Raw genomic sequence first — 21,241 nt, 5'->3', positions numbered from 1 at the left:
ATTTTAAACTAATTTTTAAAATTGAATACTGGGTTTCTAGAATAAGCAGGACGGTGGGTGGAGAAAGAGAAGATAGAAAGGTATTGAAAATGTATGCTCAGGGAGAAGTGGGGAGTAATACTGAGTAACTGTGAGTAATATCGGATGTGCTGTCTGATTTTCAGGTCACAGAAAGGAGACAAATCTAGACTTTTAGGTGCCTCTAAATAGGAATTGTTAAAGGGCCCATTTTTTTTTTTGCATGTTTTTAAAAAGAAAACGTTACTCTTGTTGAGAAGTGAGCTGTGACAGCCTCACAGAAGTGGAGTGAATGAGCACACACGTGGGGTCAAACTTGTCCCTCCTCACATGATATGTACTGTATTTATTTTTAAGAAATAACAATTAAGCAGGCAGGAGAGGGAAAATGGGTTACTGCTTGGCTTCTATCAGACCCACCAAAGTTTAAACAAGTGGTAATACCTATTGCTGATGGGCATATGGAAAAAAGTCCTCTGCCATACCCAATTGGTGGAAACGTAAAATTTAAATCCCTTTTTTTTTTGAAATGCAAATGGCAACATCTGTTAACAGGAGAAATAAACCTACGTTTCAACCTAGCAATCCTGCTTTAGGAATCTATCCCACAGGCATGAAAGCATCAGAGCATAATATATGTAACAAGATTATTTATTGCAGCTTTGTCCATGATGCCAGCAACATTTGGATAGTTGAATAAATCATGGTACATTCATACGTGAAATTATTATGTAGCCATTAAAAGAATGATTTAGAGCTAGAACGGCTAACTTGAAGACAGTTTCATGAGGTATGTTTGAATGAGAACACTGATAAACAGAGTAGGATCTGTAATACGATCCCATTTTTCTAACGAACAATCTGAAAAAACAGCCTGTAAATGTGTATGTTTTATATGCTATAGAAACATGGGGAAAAGGACAGAATGGCATATGCTAACATGTTAACACTAGTGACTTGTAGGGAGGTGGGTGGTGCCAGGGTACGAGGGAGAGTAAAGGCAAGGTTTAAAAAAGGCTGGAAAAAGAAACTTCAAAATATTCATAAAATTTATCTTGTTTCTGTATAATTACATGCATATGTATGCATAAAGATATAAGGGGGGAAAAAAGAGAGGTATCTGGTTTTATCCACTGACTCGTAGCAATGTGTCAAGAGTAAAACCAAGTTGCCACGTTATGTCTGTCTGTGATTATACCTCTGTCAGTGATTCTTGAACTTCAGTGTGCATCACATCCTTGGGGGGCCCTTGTAAACCAGACTGCTGGGCCCTACCTCCCCTCTGCCCAAGTTTCTGATTCAGTACAGAGATGGTGGGGGGCTGAGAATTTGTGTTTTTAACAGCCAGGTGATAATGACGCTGCTGGTCCAGGGACCACACTTTGAGAAACATTGCTTTTATCATGAGTCTTATTATTGGAAACAAATCAACAAAAAAAATTTATATAAATGACGGTATATGCTTCTATATTTGTATGAACAAGAAAAAATTATGTGAAAACACATTCTAAGCTATTTATATCAGTTAATTCAGGGAGTCAGGAGTCGAGGTGGTGTAGGTGTTGGGGTGGGTATGGGCGATCAATTATGCTCATATATATGAGCATATTGCTTCACTTGTGCAAGCATATTATTATTCTTGCAACTTGAAAACCATTGATAAAGGAAATCAGGTGAATGGACTGATGGATGGGGTGGCTGGAGGAATGGAAGAACTAGATGAATGAGAGAAGGAAGGGAAGGAGAGGGAAAGAAGGAAGAAAGGAAAGAAAGCATGAATGCAGATAGAGCACCAAGGAAAAGGCAGCCCCATGCAGACCATTCACACTGAATTCCTTGGCTTCATATCTACCTCTTTTAGCTGGGCGTTGTCTTTGGTGGTCTGAAAGTTCTGGGTAAGTTCATCCACTTCTTTTTCAAAGAGTGAGCGTACTTCACTGAATCCTGAGCTCACCGGCCCCATGAGCTCCTCCAGGATGGATGCCAAGAATGGTTGAACACTCTCCACACAGCTTCTCTCTGCTGGCTCGGCCACCATTGCTGAGATAGGAAACAGCCAGAAAACCATCACTTGTTATAGGCAAAGTTGAGCTCAGAGTCACTGGAGCCAGGCCACGACTGGGCAGTGCCCACAGAGCCATTTAACAGCCAAAGCAAGCTCAAATGGGCAAGACAGACCAGCACAGGGAGTCCTGTGCCAGCATCACCAGAATGGAAAGCCATTAGATGCTTTCAGAATTGAAATAAACAGTCCCTCCTCTCCCCAAGCTTTCCCCTGCCCTGGGATGAAATGCATTTTTCTGCATGGTGCCTGTAAACATGCAATGCCTAATACAAAAAAGAAAATGCTGGTGACCCTCCTGTTTACTATCAATGATCATTATATGTGCATAGCTTGTCTTCTAAGAAACACAGTTTACTAAGTTCTTTTAATTGAGGTATAACTGACATCTAACATTATGCTAGTTTCAGTTGTACAACATAATGATTCAATGCTTGTATATAACAATTTATTAAGTTTTAATTAATTTCTCTAAGAGTTAATCAGCTCATATAATTCAATTCCCCTCCCCCTCCTCAAGAGACTTTTTTTTTTTTTTAATTTTTTTTTTCAACGTTTTTTATTTATTTTTGGGACAGAGAGAGACAGAGCATGAACGGGGGAGGGGCAGAGAGAGAGGGAGACACAGAATCGGAAGCAGGCTCCAGGCTCCGAGCCATCAGCCCAGAGCCTGACGCGGGTCTCGAACTCACGGACCGTGAGATCGTGACCTGGCTGAAGTCGGACGCTTAACCGACTGCGCCACCCAGGCGCCCCTCAAGAGACTTTTTAAAAATCAAGTACAGTCTTTTCTTGGGCAAACAGAAACAAATTGCATTAAAAACAAATGCCACCTACCTCTCATCCCCCAATTTTTGTTAAAAGGCTATTTTCTTCCCCTGATAATCAAGGAAAACATGTGCAGAGACAAAAATACAGAGAGTGCAAAAAATTATAAAGAGGGATGAAATAAATGTAACCACACTTCCCAGACTCAGTAAAGATGCTCATTTAGAAAGTCTGAATGGGACATGCAAAGCTCCATTTACTTATTTATTTATTTATTTTTAATTAAAAATTTTTTTAAGTTTATTTTCTTTTTTAAAATATAATTTATTGTCAAATTGGCTAATATACAGTGAGTACAGTGTGCTCTTGGTTTTGGGGGTAGATTCCCGTGATTCATTGTGCTTATTTTCATTTTTGAGAGAGAGAAAGGGAGACAGTGTGTGAGCACGGGAGAGGCAGACAGAGAGGGAGACAGAATCCAAAGCAGGCTCCAGGCTCCGAGCTGTCAGCACACAGCCCCATGCGGGGCCTGAACCCGTGAACCGCGAGATCATGACCTTGGCTGAAGTCGGATGCTCAACCAACTGAGCCACCCAGGTGGCCCCCAAAGCTGCATTTTTTTAAAGTCCTAAGGTGACTGCCAAGATTAGCCAGGTTTAAGAGCAGTGAACTCGTGAAGGAAGCCTGAGCTGGAAATGGCCTGAGTTTGTTCTGTAAACTGGAAGGCTAGCTTTGTGGCGCTGGTAAGTCTCATAGCCTTGTCATGTAGTATCTCAGAACTAAGGGAAGTGTAAGTGCATATGGGTGTCCAATCCTTCCATCTTATAGGTGGACAGTCAGAGGCCTGGAGGTGCCAGATGGCTTGACGAAGGTCACACCCTAATTTGCACATTTGGGACTACACTTCGAGGGTATTTCTTAATGTTTTATTGGCAATAACTTGCTTACAGTGAGATGAACGGCCACGTTATTTCAATCTGCAGAAATATTTCACAGTAATGGGGGATCAGACTGCCTCTTCTAAGAATCTGAGACGACCAGTATTATTAGTATTATGAATGATTCACAAATATTTGGTATATAAAATATTAACGAGTCTTAGAACTGCTAGGATAAAAAAAAAACCTTTTGATTATTTGATTTAAATATGAAACAGTCTATGACTTCTACAAATGACTTGCTTGATACCAAAATGCAAAACTGTGTGTCAGGAGAATAAGTGAATGATTTATCAACTAACTTTGAGAGAAGAACTGTTTGAAAAGCATCTAATTGAAATTTCAGAATAATCACGAACACAGGCAGAATGCAGAAAAGATTTAGGGGTAGCTGGCCGGTTTCACCCACTGAGTGGGGAGGAAATGGGCACAGGGAGGGGCCGTGGAGAAACCTGTTCCTCTCTGCCTGATTCCCACTGATGCCTGCGCCGCCATGGGCTCTAGCCCGCTCCCTGTGCCTTTATTCAGTGTACCTTTCACCTTCTTTCCTCCACCTCTGCTTGTGAACATCCCACTCACTTCCAGACCCAGTATAAACTTCACCCACTCGGACAGCCTAGAGCCCTGGTACCACCACACAGCTCCTGAACTGTGGTCTGCCTGCCAGTGTTTCCGTAGGGATTGGAATAAATTTTACACCCCACACGGATATGCTCTGCTGATTTTCAAGGATGTAGAGGCGCTGTTGTAATGAATACTGTCCGGTGACACAATGATTCATAAACCATCCAGAAGTTAGGGCAGCTGTGGAGAAGCCACTGAGCGGAGAGATTAAGGCAAAAAGTGCTAGAGTTTGAGGGGTTTGAAGCCTGACTCTGTTTTGTTATCTGGGGCAAGTTACCTAATCTCTGGTTCAGTTGTCTCATCTGGTAGGTGGAGATCATAAGAGTAATTACTTCTGAGTTTACTCTGTTCAAAATGCTTCGAAGCGTGTGTGGAGCTCTGGAAACCCTCACTCACTGTTAGCCCTCATCATGCCTGTTGGCATCATCCTTTTTTCCAATCAACCCACACTAAAACAGCACTGTTGTTATGAGAGGCCCACATGGGTTTTGAAGTTGAAATGGTTGCTGTTTATGAACCACTGTGCCCTCTGTTCCTGCTGCTCTTGTGGCATCTACCACCTTTTTTGCTGCTGTTTCAGTATCTGTAACATGCCTCCTCTCCTCCTTTTGTAAAATCGCATTGTCTTCTTTATATCCTCATAGCCTTTGTATTCAGTAGGAGCAGAATGCATGCTTATTTATTTTTTTAATTTTTAATGTTTATTTATTTTTGAGAGAGAGAGAGACTGTGAGTAAGGGAGGAGCAGAGGGAGAAGGAGACACAGACTCGGAAGCAGGCTCCAGACTCTGAGCTGTCGGCACAGAGTCTGACACGGGGCTCGAACCCACAAACCATGAGATCATGACCTGAGCCAAAGTAGGATGCTTAACTGACTGAGCCACCCAGGTGCCCAGAATACATGCTTATTGAATGAATAAATAATTGTGGGGCAGAATGAAAGATTGGTTGTTTTACTCTCAAGAATCACGTGGGAGGAAATGGGAAGAACAGGACTTAATACTCCCAAAGTTTTCTCGAAATACAAAGCCCTTTATTGACACAGGCTGAGGTATACAGTCAGCCCCTGAACAATGCAAAGCTTAGGGGCGCTGACCCCCCTGTATAGTTGAAAATCTGTGTATAACTTTTGACTCCTCCAAAACTCAACTCCTAAGAGCCTACTGCTGACTGGAAGTCTCACCTATAACATACACAGTCAACGAACACATACTTTCTATGTCATCTGTACTACATACTGTATTCTTGCAATAAATGGAGCCAGAGAAAACAAAATGTTATTAAGAAAATCATTAGGAAAGGGAAATATATTTACAGTACTGTACTGTACTATAAGTGGATCTGTGCAGTTCAAACACCTGTTGTTCAAGGCTCAACTCTACTCATTATTTTAATGGCAGAGAACCAGAGGCCTGGTCAAAATGTGTTTCTTATACTGCCTTTTAAAAAGACTTGATCGTGACTTCCTTTCAAGGTATCTTTTAGGAAACAAAGACTAGTCTAGAACAGAATGTTTTTCCATCTTATGTGGGTTATACTGGAGCCACAGAGACCAGGCAAGAGTGAAAGGGAGAGGTTGGTTTAATTTGGGCCATGAGAATCGCCATGGTTAGGTCCAGCTCAGCCCAGCTGCCAGGAATATGGACTCAGGAGTTGGGTGCTGGCAGTTTTAGGTTGAATACGGTACTTTGATACACAGTCTATTCTAGATCAGTTGTGCTAATGGGAGGAATGAGAGATGTGGATGATAATACACACAAAACACTGTGAATTTATATCTGCCTGGGAAGGCAGCGCATGAACAGACACGCACATCTTTGCTGTAGTTATGCCTCCACCATTCTACTCTCTCAGAAGAATCAGCTGGGAGGGTGCTGAGGTGAGCTGGGCTGCAGTGGAAACAGGGCCTGAAGTGCAGAGGATAATGTCCCTATTAGATTCTAAGTGTCTTGAGAGCAGGAGCTGGGTCCCCTGTTCACTGCTAAAGCTCTAGCACCTTGCTCAGAAAGCACTTAGTATGTTTTTAATGAATGAGTAAGTAAACGGGCAAGTGAATGAATAATCTGAAAACTAACAATATAAGAAAATTGCTGATAAATAATCACAGATTTGCATGCACGCTTCTGTCATATGACATTGGGTGTGGCGCACTTCTGGAGATGTAGGAATGGAGAACCTCAACATTTTACCCTGTAGAATTCCTTAGAGGCCATTTCAGGCCTCTTGTGAGGGCACAGGCAAATATTTTTCTCTTAATGGCCAGGTAGAGAACATTGGAGACTTTGCAGCCCAGAAAGTCTCCATTCCAACTACTCAACTCTGCCCTTGTCGTATGAAAGCAGCCATAGACAACACATACATGAATGGGCACGGCTGTGTTCTGATGAAATGTTATTTACAAAAATAGATAGTGGGCCCGATTTGGGCCAAGGGCCACAGTTTGCAGACCCCACACTTGTGGGCACTCCTGATTACAGAGGAGGACACTAAGGCACATGGAAGTCAAGTGACCTTCCCAAGGACACATGACTGGCCAATGTTGCACTCGTGACTAGAATCTTGATTTATCAACTCTAAGTCAACTTTTTTTTCTTGTTGAGGGAAAATCCATTTATTCATCCATTCAAGTATTTGCTGAGAGTCTGCATATCCCAGGCGTGGTACTAGCCCCTGGGTGTGCCTGAGTAAACCAGGGATCACACGGCCCAGTTCTTAGCTTACAGCAGAGAAGGGCAGAGGTAGAAGCCATTACAATCAGTGTAAGAAGTGCTACAGGGGCACCCGGGTGGCTCAGTTAAGCGTCCAGTTAAGCGTCCAGCTTTAGCTCAGGTCATGATCCCACATTTGTGAGTCTGAGCCCCACACCGGGCTTTCTGTTCTCAGCGCAGAGCCGGCTTCAGATCCTCTGTCTTCCTCTCGCTCTGCCCCTCCCCCACTCTCTCACACACGCACGCACATGTGCTCTCTGTCTCTGTCTCTCTCAAAAATAAATGGACAAATTAAAAAAAAACAAAGAAGAAGTGCTACAGCAGGGAGGTGTGGGCAGTATCAGAATATACAGGCACCACCCCGGGCAAGAAGCAAACTTTCCTCCACCTTGTGTCCCTGAAGTTTCCTTGGGAAGGGCCAGGCCCTCACTAGCACCGCTAGCATACTCCTATTACACCTGTTAGCACCTCTTCCCAATTGCCTCAATTTAGTTTTCCTCTCAAATCATGTATTCTGACGACACGGTGGAGCCCTACACACACAGCTTATTTAGCACACAGGAGCATGGATGATCTCCACTGACCTTTGATCTTTCCAATTAAGAAGTTCTTTGAGTTCACGATCTGATCCATGTCTGAACGGATGGTTCCTTCTAGGTTCTTCGTCAGAGTTCTGCATTCCTCCTTCAAGGCACTTAATCCTTCTGAAACCTGATGCCGAACCAGTTTGTAGGCCTCCTCAAGGAGCTGCAACAGAGAACAGCACATAAATCTGGGCTCGGTCACGTGCAAGCGTGCAAGCGACTGCTGGAGTCAAGTAGTGGGGGTGGGTGGGAGGGTTAATCACAGATTATCATAACATAAACAAACCTGCATGTGCACTCTAATTGTTCTTTCAAAGTTTGAGTCTGTTTGGATCAGTCCCCATGTAAGTGAGACTGAGCAGACTCAAGGTATGCAGTTCTCTACACAGCAAAGAAATGATTTAAAAAAAAAAAACAACCCTGCCCACCCCCAAAAGAAGGGAATTCGAGTAGCACAGTTGCATAGCAAAATGATCACTTACACCAAGCCAGGCCCTCTTTCTGTCGTTCTTCTTCCCCTTAATTTTGGGCAAAAGGTCTGTCTGAAGGGTTGGCAGGAGCTCTTCCATCACCAGGTTACTTAGGATCTGTGGGGAGGAAGACACAGATTCCGTTAGTTGGTGATTGCTGAATCTGAGCATCAGGCCAACTGAAGTTGTCATCATTGGTCGTCCCTATCCAACATAAGATTGTCTTGGGCTATGTAAACTCAGCTAGACTATTAACAATAGCCAAAGTATGGAAAGAGCCCAAGTGTCTATCGATGGACGAATGGATAAAGAAGATGTGGTATATATATATATGTATATATATATATATATACACACACACACACACACACACACACACACACACACAATGGAGTATTACTCGGCAATCAAAAAGAATGAAATCTTGCCATTTGCAACTATGTGTATGGAACCATAGGGTATTAAGCTAAGCGAAATTAGTCAGTCAGAGAAAGACAAATATCATATGACTTCACTCATATGAAGATTTTAAGACACAGAACAGATGAACACAAGAGAAGGAAAGAAAAAAATAATATAAAAACAGGGAGGGGGACAAAACATAAGAGACTCTTAAATATTGGGGCCCCTGGGTGGCTCAGTCGATTGAGCATCTGGCTTCGGCTTAGGTCATGATCTCGCGGTTCGTGAGTTCAAACCCTGCGTTAGGCTCTGTGCTGACAGCTCAGAGCCTGAAGCCTGCTTCCGATTCTGTGTCTCCCTCTCCTTCTGCTCCTCCCCCACTTGTGCTCTGTCTCTCTGTCTCTCTGTCTCTCAAAAATAAATAAACATTAAAAAATTTAAAAAAAAGAGAGACTCTTAAATATGGAGAGCAAAGGGTTACTGGGGGGGGGGGGGGATGGGCTAAATGGGTAAGAGGCATTAAGGAATCTACTCCTGAAATCGTTGTTGCACTATATGTTAACTAACTTGGATGTAAATTAAAAAAATAAAATTAAATAAAAAAAATAAACTCAGCTAGGCTGATAGTTTAACTCTGGTTTTGAGGCTACAGAAATCTCAACTAAGACAATCTTCGAGGATAAATGTTCTTAAACATCTGCAAGGAACAGTAATGTCTGCTGACAGCTCCTCATCAGGAAGGACAAATTCCTCAGATTCAAACTTCTCAGATTCAAACCAAAAGAATCTAGTGCATTTAGGATAAAAGGCAAAACTTTCTCTATCGATAAGGGCACCCATAGCAACATTGTGAAAGGGGTCAGGCTTTGTTTTGGTGGCTTGAGTCCTGGCTTGTGTCCCCTGAGACCATCATCCTCCTCAAGCTCCCTTGGAATCTGTGTGTCTTCATGTTCTTTGTCCCTGCTGTTCTCTGAACCCCACCTCCATCCTCTATAAAGTTTAGAAAAAGATGGGGGTAACACACAGTTGGGGCAACTGGATGTTTGTGGGATGAACAGAATATGGGGAAGGGGATCTGAAGTTTTCAGAATGTTAAAATTGTTTCCAAGTCACTCCTAAAATGTTGCTTGGCCCAATGAAAAAATTTTTTTGAATCTGAGCAGTGTTCTCTGTGTCAATGTATTACAATGCTCCTTCTTTAACTACCCACCTTACCCTGCATGGAGCAGATTTGTTCAGATTCAGTTTCACTATGAATCTTTTGGGGTTCACAACTTAGTTTTCAATATCAGGCTATAAAAAAGATTTACAAGGGAAAAAGTAATTTTGAGAATGGTAGAAAAGTAGAGAATCATTTGACATCTGTTCTATGAATTTAAAATAATGTTCATGCAAAATAATTGACCTCCTTCTCATAAAAATTCAAATTAGGCTTTGGGAATTATGGACAATTTTTTCTGAGGTCATTGGTCAGCCTCGTGCTAGTGGAAATACTTATGAGCTCACTAGATTTTGCCTTCCACCAAGGGCTCTGTTACAGCAGGGTGTAACACATTAGCTGAGCTGAACAGGAACACTCCCAGGGTGGGAGGTGGATGAGCTGTCCAGTCCCCCTGTGCCTGTGGGTTCCTAGGAGAGAAGTCTGTTCAGGTCAGTGCAGGGAATGGGCCTCTTGTCACCTGAAATATTGAACTTCATGGTATGACAAAGATTATAATGGAGACAGGATTTCTGCTAGTTCTTGTGATTCATCGGTGGAGATGTTTTTCTTTCTTAGTCATTCTTTGGGAGCAGTCACGAGATGAACTAGAATTTTTGAGGAATTTACAAGGAACTTGACGTGTGCAAGCTCCATGGAGATGAGGAGATCCAACAATTAGATTCAGGTAGGTAGTTAATAATCCATTGACCCTCCCCCCCATCCTGCACAATGGAGTAAGTCCTTAGTTGGAACACATTTTCCCAAGAGTGATGAAAATGTAGCATAGGGAGAAGGAGCTAAGAAAATAAAGAGACCAAAGCCAGAACTTAAAAACAATGGGAAATATTATCTTAGTTGAAAGTGTTACATTCAGGGTCATAATAATTGCCTGCTTCACCCTTCTGCAGAGACTGGTTTGAGTCTGAACATAAGCATGAGAGGGGTTTGAAAAGATCAAAATGTTACAAAGGCCAAAGGGAAAAAAATCATCTATTTGGGTAGGTTTATAGTTTTCTTTTAGTCTTTCCCATATAATATTCCAAGACATTCAGTTCTATTTTATAGTTTAGGGAATTGAAAAGGAAATATGTCTGGGGGAAAAAAGGAGGAGAATAGGAGTGGTTTGCAAGGGTGGGGGGCTTGACAAGTCACAGGGCAAGGCAGAGCCTCAGAGTGCTGGGGCCCAACTGTGTCCATCCCAACACCGAGTCACCCTCTTCCCCTAACCTTCAGCCCCACCCTCCATCCTTGTGCTGCCTCTCAGCTTCCCAGGGCCTTCTCTGAGATTCCCTACCTGGGTCAGCTCTCCATGAGCAGGGTCCAAAGTTCTGGGGCTGTTCTAGGGAAAGTAGCTACTTTAATAAATAAACTGTGCTAATGAAAGGGTTCCTCAACCTCTCTCTTCAGAACAGGATCCACTGGGTCTCACCATAAGGGCCCTAAAAATACCACTTTTGCTTAAAAAAAAATGGTGTGTGTGTGTGTGTGTGTGTGTGTGTGTGTGTGTGTAAATTTAACTTCTGGGATATACAGATTTTAAAATTCCATCACACATATAAGAAATCAAACATGCCATTAGGTTGTTCAAAATCAACCACACCATGTGTTACCTTCCAGATGTGGGGAAGGTGTGAGATCTAGAGAGACTGCCCTCCTTCCTGAGACTGGACTGATAGTCTGATCAGGCTGTCGGCCTTGTGCCTTTTGTGTTGCTGAGAGGCCATGGGTGAAAGAATCCATTTAAAGGGGCATGTTTGAGGTCATTAGACAAAAGACAACCCTGAAATGTATGGAGAAGGCCTAAAACGTGGACAGTTTTCTTGTCTTGAAACCACCTGTTCTGTGGGAACTATTAACTATTTTCTCAGCTCATCTGGTTCATTTAAAGGCAAATTTAAATTGACAATAATAATTACAAAATAATAAAGATATATTTATTAAATGAATATATTGCTATAAATAATAAATATACCAAATCACTGTAAATGCTTTACATCTTGCAAAATACTTTCCTTCAGGACTTCATTTGATACATTTTTTATAGACAAGTAGGATATATATTGACGTTTTTACTAGTATATAAATATTTTCACCTTAATAGTCTGTAGGCAAGTTATCCTAAGATATTTGCTTTGCCTCGGCAGTTGCCTAAAAAATCACCACTGCCATGAGGGCCCACCAGACTTGCTGTGTGAGTCATTACTATGAAGATAATAATGTAATAATGCTGAACATCTGAATACCAGGCCATGAGGTTAGAGGGGGTGACGACACAATGATGATCAAGTAAGTGCTTAGCAGACAGGAAAAAAATGCAAATAAACCCAGTGCTTTAAACAGAAGATGTCAGTATGGAAGCCAATTTGACATATTTAAAAAAATAATAATAAAAGAAACAGAAGATGCCAGGGGCACCTGGGAGGCTCAGTTGGTTAAGCATCCTACTTCAGCTCAGGTCATGATCTTGTAGTTCATGGCTTTGAGCCCCGTGTGGGGCTCTGTGCTGACAGCTCAGAGCCCGGAGCCTGCTTCAGATTCCATGTTTCCCTCTCCTCTCTCTGCCTCTCCCCTGCTCTCTCTCTCTCAAAACTAAATAAACATTAAAAGAATTTAAACAGAAGATGTCATATTCTCAAACTCAGTTACGTCATGCCATTTTCTTTAACTACATAGCTTCTCTGGGCCCCTGACCTCTTTTTCCTGTGAGTCTGAGGACAGATGCTGCTTCGGCTTCATATGTGAGGTTACAGAGAGGCGGACCCCCGCTAGGCCCCAGACAGGAAGGTTTTGGAATTCATTTCCTTTCTCCAGCTTATTGAAGGAGAGCCTGATGTGGTTCGAAATGGGTTTTCTGTCACAGACTGGCACTGTGACTTCAGCCAACCTCTCTGAACATTCTTTCAACTGGAGGGTTTTGGACAAACAATCCTTGAAATGCCTTTCCGGCGCTCACATTGTCTGAGTCTAACTTCACCATAGATATTCAGATTCCTGGGGGAGCAAAATTTCTTATTGGGTCACTTGATAACTCCAGCTTTTACTGATCTCGTCTCTGTTTTTGTTTTGTGTTGTTCTGCTTTCCTACTTATGGTATTTTTTATACTGCAAAATTAGCACCTTCCTATCACTGCTGGCTGCCAATGCTTTATGATGTCCATATATGTACAGACCCACATGTCTACCCACATACACTTCTAAGGCTGCCTCGTTCTCGGGATGTTTCTAGGTATGTCTTGCCTCACCGCAAGGGCAAGGGATGAGTCATTTGCTTCTCTTGCACCTTCTAGCACTTAGCACAAATCAACCCAAAGCAAAAAAACAGAAAGTCAACTCAATCCAAAGAAAGGTTTCATTAAGTACCTGTTTTCAATGGCATCGAGAAAGAAGTGAGCTGACATGAGATTCTAAATGAAAAGATTAAGCAAATAGCATAGCTAAACTTGAGGAGTTAAGTAAATGTTGAACTTGGTATAGCCCCATGGTTGGTGCTGATCTTTCACTGGACCAGGAATCGGAAGCCATCATTTCCTTTGCCATCTGTCCACTTAGCATGGGAGCATGAAACTATCAGCTGCACAGGGCTGGGACCATCCTGTCGTGCCCATCTCTGGATCACCAGCCCCAGCATGGTGCCTGGCATAGAGGGGCTCAATAGCTATTTAATGAATAAAACTGGACAAGTCACTTCACTGCTATATACCTCCCTTGGTTTTCTCATTTACGAAATTGGAAATACTAATAACCTCATGAGATCGATAAAATGAACACACAGAATTAGGATTTGAACATTAAAAAGTATTACACAAAGGCATTTTAATACTGGTATATCTACTAAATATGTTGGTTTATTTGGCAGGCCAATCAGCGTCAAGTGCTTCAGCCTCCCCTTTTGCTTTCATTTTTCTTTATGGTATAAGTACGGTTAGTCCTTAGTTCTCTCAGATTGACGAATGGATATACTTCCCCCAAATATCAGAAACCAAGAGTTAGCCAAAGTTCTGGAATAAGTCTCAAGCTAAGAAATAAATGAGTTTAGAATCCACCAAAGCAGGGGTGGGTGGGAAAGAAGAAGTCATATGGTTAAACAATAAAGAACAGCCCCATCATCACGATCAAATGTTTTCGGCTTCAGATGTTTAATGACTATACGAAGGCAAGGCCTCATCCGGTCTCCTAATAACAAATTTCACTGGCCCCCAAAAGAGGCACTCAGGGAAATGAGGGGAAATTAAAGAACAGCATTGTTGGACCCTGTGTGCCTCTAATTAAATAACGCCGTTCCCACTCTCCTCTTCCTGGCTGAATCAGCTGTGTGATTGGTGTCCTCATGGACACAGTTTCCTTGGAGATTTGTAACAACGTCCCTGGTACCAAGCCAATGGACATGCTTAGCCCATGACTGGCATTTAACCAAGGTCATAGGAAAATTATATCAGACTATAGAGGATAGAAAACTAGAAGAGGTAAGTAAAACTCATAGAAAACTGTCTTAATGCTTTTAAAATGTATTTCTTTGACTTCATTTATAAATCATTCAGTAAATAAAGACAAGTGCATGTGCCAAATAGTTTTCCAACAACGTCTCACTTAATGCTCAGTACCCTGCAGGGCAAACATTATCATTACTCTCTTTTTTCAGAGGAGTAACTTGAGACTAAAAGAAGTTAAATAAGTTGGCAAGATTTAATCCAAGTAGGTTGACCTAAGCCCCCATCACACACTTTGAACTATGCCACACTGCTCGTGTTGGATTGTGGTCTGGAAGCATGAGGTCACTTGAAAGAATAATGCTTTGTAAAGAAAAAAATAGAAAATAATGGAGGGGTGCCTGGGTAGCTCAGTCGGTTGAGCGTCCGACTTCAGCTCAGGTCATGATCTCGCGGTCTATGGGTTCGAGCCCCTCATCGGGCTCTGTGCTGACAGCTCGGAGCCTGGAGCCTGCTTTGGGTTCTGTGTCTCCCTCTCTCTCTGCTCCTCCCCCACTCATGCTCTGTCTCTCTGTCAAAAATAAACAAACATTAAAACAAATTTTTTTTAGAAAATAATGGAAGCTCCTTGTTGTGGTTGCCCTGTTTTTATACTGTCCTGTTTTGCTCCTGGTCTGGAGGTGTTTGCAGACGGTGCCCAATACTCTGTGGACCAAATGCATCTAGACAATGAGAGAAACGGCCTTCGGAACCACATCTTCCACTTTTTTGTGTGTGATTATTTACCCTGACCCTGACCTCCTACACACAGACAGAGAAGAGAACCCCAAATTCTGAGCCCATGTTACCTGGACTTCATCCCCAGTGATCATTTCCCACGAGCCATAGTGTCCCTTCTCCTGCCGGAAGAACTGCACAGCTTCTAGAAAGGCTTGGGCTTCAAACGTCGTCTGCTTCATGTAATCTAAAAGAAAGAGGCAAGGGCACTTAGCAAAGAAAAATACTTCTACAGTTTACCATGGTTCTTCGAGTGTCATGGCTCAGAGACCTAATGTTACCTGAATATTACGAGGGATAGAATTACGAGACACAGAAAAATGAAGCAGATCCTGAATTCAAAGTTCATCTGCAGATGTGTGTCCCCTTGCTTGCTCACCACCATAGCAGCTGATTAATTCCATCAGTTACTGGGCATACTGGTTAGGACTAGAAGCAGATCTAGCCCCATTTGTTTCTCTCTTATAAATGTTTCCCTTGGGCACCTAGGCACCTAGTGGCTCTATGCCTCCAACCGTAGCACCTCACTAAGGCAGACCATTCTTTAACAGGGCCTCTGGTATCCACAGTATCCACTCCCAGTTCCCCGAACAAAACTCCGATTTCTTTGTGACTTATTATCAAGTTTCTGTCAAATATGCTGATTTACGCAAATAAAGGATGACAGTTTCTAACACTTTATATAGCAAGATACTATTCTTCTAAACATGTTACATATTTCACTGAAACCTCACAAAAACCTGTGAGGTAACAGGGCGCCTGGGTGGCTCAGTCGGTTGAGCACCCGACTTCGGCTCAGGTCATGATCTCGCGGTCCATGAGTTCGAGCCCCGCATCGGGCTCTGTGCTGACAGCTCAAAGCCTGGAGTCTGCATTAGACTGCATTCTGTGTCTCCCTCTCTGCCCCTCCCCTGCTTGTGCTCTCTCCCTCTCTCTCTCTCTCAAAAATAAATACAGACTAAAAAAAATTTAAAAACCAAAACCCAAAAAACCTGTGAGGTGAGTGCTATTATCATGTCGACTATACAGATGCTCCAAAAGCCCAGAAAGATTAATTAATTGCTTAAGGTCATACAGCTAGCAAGTGGGTGAACTCAGGTATTCTGATCCCAGTCAGAATACATTATGCTATGCCAGCACTATGCTATACTACTTCACATATTAGTTTTATGGTTTTGCCCTTCCAAACAGATTAGATTTTAAAAGGTATTATATCTGAGAGGTGATGTTTAATGCAGGATTTTAAGCATAGTCGAGGAAGCAGGGGCTCAACAGCCTTCCCAGAATTCCACAAATCACACCACGAATGCAAAAATTCTGCTAGGGACTGAATGGTTTGTGTCCCCCAAAAGTCATATGTTGAAACCCTAATCCCCAGTATGATATTTGCAGCTAGAGCCTTTGTGAGGTAATCAGGTCACAAAGGTACGTTGGGATTACTGCCCTTATCATGATGGGATTAGTGCCTTTATAAGAAGAGAGCTCTTCCCCGCTTTTGGCTCTCTCTCCAAACACTGGATCTGCGGGTGCTTTGATCTTGGACTTACAGTATTTTTGTTATAGCAGCCCAAACGACTGAGGCAATTTTCAATGCACAAAATATCTGTTAGAGGATACAACGATAACAGAATTATAAAAATCTTTGCAGGGGAATAAATTTTATAAATAATCTAATAATAAAGAATAGAACAGTAAATAAATCAAATCTTAGGGGAAATAAGGCAAAATGAAGTGACTGAAAGGGCCAAGTCTCTTGCTTCCAAGCCTCTCCTCTAGGACATGAAGCTCTCTTGCTAACAGCATATGATCTGCCTTTATAGGGCATATTAGATCGGTCAGTTCAAGGCAGCTGATTCACTGGGGACATTCGGAGCTTCAGACAATGGGATTACTCAGTCAAGGAATGAATGGTTGCTAAGTGGGATGAGGCTGAACTAAAAAAGAATCAATGTGCTCCAGAAGGTGACAATCAATTAATAGGCTGTAGATGACTACATTGAGATTTATTTATGAGGTCATAAGCCTCAGGAACTTGGAAAAGGGAAAATACAATTCAAGGCTAGCCTTGATAAGATTTTCAAGCAGGGGTGCCTGGGTGGCTCAGTTAAGTGTCCAACTTCGGCTAAGGTCATGATCTCATGGTTCCTGAGTCTGAGCCCCACTGTCAGCATGGAGCCCACTTTGGATCCACTGTCCCTCCCTTCTTTCGCTGTCCCTCCTCCCATCCCCGTTCTACCTCTCCCACCGCCACCCACCTCTCTCTCTCTTAAAAATAAACACTTAAAAAATTTTTTTTTAAAAATGAAAAAGAGCTCAAGCAAAATCCTCCACAGTGAGGATACCACAAAGCCCAGAATTTCCACCTTCAAAAATGTGGGACAGTAACTGACATTTCTAATATTGACATAGAGTTCTGCTCGAGCTCTAAATCAGAAAAAGAGCATGTCTGAGAATCAAGTTTTTAAATTGATGTATTTCTTCCTGGTTATTTTTTCTGGTTTGGCAAATGATTTAGTGTTTAATCTTTGAGGCTTGGAAAACACAAATTAAAGTCTTGGTATAAAATTGACAACAAGGGGGCTGTGATATGGAGCTCAGTACACTGGGAGGGACTTTACCAACAGAGATGGAAACTGTAATTGCTACACTGAGATTCAAGATTGACTCATGAGCTCTTATTTTTAACAGCTGTTTTCATTTCCAACCTCAGGAAACAAAGACATGGAAGAAAATGTGGTACTTGGATGGAGTGAGTACTGCCAGACCTGTGAACCTCAGAATAAGGTTTTAAATTCATGTCTTTACCAAAAGCATAAATTTACTTATTTCTTCCCCCACTAACCTCAGCAACCAAAGGAGGTATTTGAAATCCTACTCCTACCTTCTATTACTCTATCAAAGCAAACTATAGCATTCCCACTATAGTTGTGTTTTCAAAAACTTCTGGAAAAAATAACTGAGGAAATGGAATGTGGAGACAATGATGTGGGAGTCAGAGAGAAGTCCAAGAGGAAAATGGGGAGCTGGAATACAGTAGTGGTGGATGAAGCACCTTCATACAGGCAGAGAAGAAAAGGGTTAGTAATCAAATGAACCACACAGGAAATTATAGTAATTGAACACCAGCAATGAAGCCTGAAAGAATGAGGGCAGGGATCTGAATTCTGGACTCTCTACCATTAGGATGGATTTAAACTGCATTTTAACTACTCCTTGTCCATAGGGGAAAAAAGGATCTAACCTACTGATTCATCATTAGATTTTCAGGTTATAAACTGATTAGGTAAATTAATTTATACAAAACTTTTAGGACAGTATCTGCCACATAGCAAGTTGTTTTATGGATATTGGTTCTTATTATTGTAAGCCAAGCTCAACAGCAACTGCCAGATCATTAAGGAAATGAAGAACAAAGGTGTGCTTTGTAAGAGACAGAACTGTATTGCAATAGTAATGTGACCTTCATTTCTTCTAAGTTCTTTGCAAAGGCATCGCTGAACTCAGCCAGAATGTACAGGTGTTTGAGAGAAACCGGATTATCAGTTATTTGATCAACTTCCTGCCACAGATCTCATGAGAACAAATCCCAGGATCACAATCGTCCACTCTCCTGCCAACGAGCAACTGAGAGTTTAGTCCAATGGTCCCCAGAATCAACAATGGCCTTTGCTTGTTAAGTCTTCTCCGTGTAAGCTGACTTAGAAAAATGGCAGGTATCAGCGCCAACTCTACTTTTCCAACATGCTGTAATTATGAAGTTGCGGAGAACTTAGATATCATTAAATCCAGATCCCTCATTTTATGGCTGAGGAAATTGGAACAAAAAATGGTTAATTTCTTAGCCGAAGGTCACACAGCTGGTCAGAATCAGAGCCAAGAGTTGAAAAAGTAGCTCTGGCATGTCATAAGCGGCCTTGGCATTCATGCTTACTTAAATCACAGACTAAGGGAGCTGAAAGTGGTCTTAAAGGTCACCTACCCTAAGCTCTCATTCAATGCTAGAAGCCCTCAGAATCCCAGACACTCATCTGGCCTCAGCTTGAATATTTCCAGTGACAGGAAACTCACAATTTAGTGAAATAGTCATGGAACTGCTCTAATTATTTGAAAAATTTTCCTTTTATTGAGCCAAAATCTGTTTCCATGAACTCTCATTAATCCCATTTCTGATTTTCAGAGCAAAATAGACAAGTTTACTTGTCCTCTTCTGTAGGGCAACTCTAAAAGAATAGCTGAATATCCTTATTTTCCCTCAACCGTTCTTTAAACAATATAGTTTTGGGGATCCTTTAAATTCAGCCCTACCTTTTCTTTCCTCCCCTTGGTAGCCAATTCCATTTAGTCACTATCTTTCTTAAATTTGGCCCACACTGAATACAACCCACTGAGTATTTTTCAACTTGTGTAAATTATGTAAAGTAGAAAGATTACATTCCTTTTTTTTGGTCCCTAACTTCCTTTCTAAAATACAAATACATCACACCATTGACTCATACCTTTCTTATAGTCACATAAAATCCTACAACTTTTTTTGTATAAAACCCCTGTCAATTTAATCCTTTCCTAACCCGTACTTCTGCTTTTGGTTTTGAAGTACAGGTTTTAACACTGCCCCTAATAAATTACAACTTACTGTGATCAACTCAGTGCCCCACAGCCTGACAAAATCATTTAAAAATTATAATTGTTCCCAAACTCCCTTTCACCTCTGTAACATTCAACTATTTTGGTGGGCTTACTTTCTGTGTTTTTATCCAACTGACTGATAACAACATTCATCAGATCGGGGCAAGGACAGATCCCTAGGAAATTCTAAACATTTCAGAAGATATGTGGGAGAGACATCTTGGCCATCCATTCAACTATCACATCCTCAGGACCAAGACATGTCTATTCTCCTTGGTCTCTCCCTTTTTCGCATCTGTGCAGTTGCATGGAAAACTCCTATTTGGGAGACATGATTAAGGATTCTGCAAGGAAAAGAAAGCTTCTCTATGCCCCTTGGGGAAGAGTTATTCAGGGGGCCAGCTTTTGTTTCCCCCCCACCCCTTACACAGATTTACAGCATGTCTGAGTCAACTGAAACACCAAAGCTCTAAGGCCTAGGCAGTCATTCTGGATTTTGACTCTGGCTGCTGTGTCGGGACTCCCTGACTCAGGCTGGGTTTGGAAGCTGCGTTGTTATTTTATTTTATCGGTTCACTGCGCCAAGCCATGTTAGCTGATCTGCCTGGTGATCTGTAAAAGTTATGTAACTGCATTACTCACTACACTGCTATGGGGTTCATGTCACTAATGTATACTTCGAAATTGTCTTTAGCTTCAGGTCGTATGTCGTCTTTTCTGGGAGAGCTGCAGCAAGTCCGTTTGCCCTAATTTCTTCTCTAGAACAAAGGAGAAGAAGTACAGTGGCAAGTAACCAACATTTATTGAATACTAACAATAGAAGTATAAGCCAATGTTTATACACACCATCTCATATAATCCTTCCAGCCATCCCATTAGGTAAGGATTAATAGTCCCAGTTTTTAATTTTTTAAATGTTTATTTTTGAGAGAGAGGGAGCGCAAGTTGGGGAGGGGCAGAGAGAGAGGGAGACAGATGATCCCAAGCAGGCTCTGTGCTGACGGCAGAGAGCCCAATGTGGGGCTCAGACTCAGGAACCGTGAGATCGTGACCTGAGCCGAAGTTGGATGCTTAACAGACTGAGCCACCCAGGTGCCGCTTAATATTCCCACTTTAAGGCTGAGAAAGAAACTGACTTCAGGAAGGTTGAATAATTTGTTTAAGCTAATATGTGGTCAAGAAAGGCCTACTCTTACTTCCAAAGTCCTGTTATACAGCCTATGGTTTAATTTTTTTGAACTTTTTATTTTGAGGTAATTGTAGATTCATGTGTTCTTAAAAGAAATGATACAGAGATATCCAATATACCCTTCACCCCATTTCTCCTAACAGGAATATCCTGCAAAACCATAGCACAATATCACCACCAGGAAATTGACATTGATGCGGTCTCACCAGTTTGATATGTATGCACATGTACATGTGTGTATGTTTGCACATGCACGTATATGTGTGTGTATTGTGGTTTAACTTTTAAATTGCGTTAAATTTCCTTTCCTTATCAAGGTTTAGAACCATTTAATTCTAGAGTTTGAATATACCATAGGATCATCTAGTTCAACCACTCGTTTAACAAGTGAGCAGACTGAAGGCCAGACAGAATGTGACATTCTTAAAAACAGAACAAAAGAAAATA

The 21,241-nt window shown here is 41.8% G+C and overlaps 1 protein-coding gene across 1 annotated transcript in view; it reads right to left on the bottom strand.

The window, feature by feature from the left end:
* The window catches only part of NIBAN1 (niban apoptosis regulator 1), a 151,122-nt gene that overhangs the window by 14,566 nt on the left and 115,315 nt on the right, over nucleotides 1-21,241 (bottom strand). Inside the window, exons 6-9 of the mRNA XM_042924492.1 lie at nucleotides 15,051-15,166; nucleotides 8,185-8,289; nucleotides 7,703-7,865; nucleotides 1,871-2,058 (exon numbers count right to left, since the gene is read on the bottom strand). Of these exons, the coding sequence (XP_042780426.1) occupies nucleotides 1,871-2,058; nucleotides 7,703-7,865; nucleotides 8,185-8,289; nucleotides 15,051-15,166 (572 nt within the window). The remainder of the gene's footprint in view (nucleotides 1-1,870; nucleotides 2,059-7,702; nucleotides 7,866-8,184; nucleotides 8,290-15,050; nucleotides 15,167-21,241) is intronic.

Source organism: Panthera leo, chromosome F3 (assembly GCF_018350215.1).
Source record: "Panthera leo isolate Ple1 chromosome F3, P.leo_Ple1_pat1.1, whole genome shotgun sequence".
NCBI lineage: Eukaryota > Metazoa > Chordata > Mammalia > Carnivora > Felidae > Panthera > Panthera leo.
The sequence above is the reverse complement of the archived record's forward strand: the minus strand, read 5'-3'. Positions and strand labels throughout refer to the sequence as shown.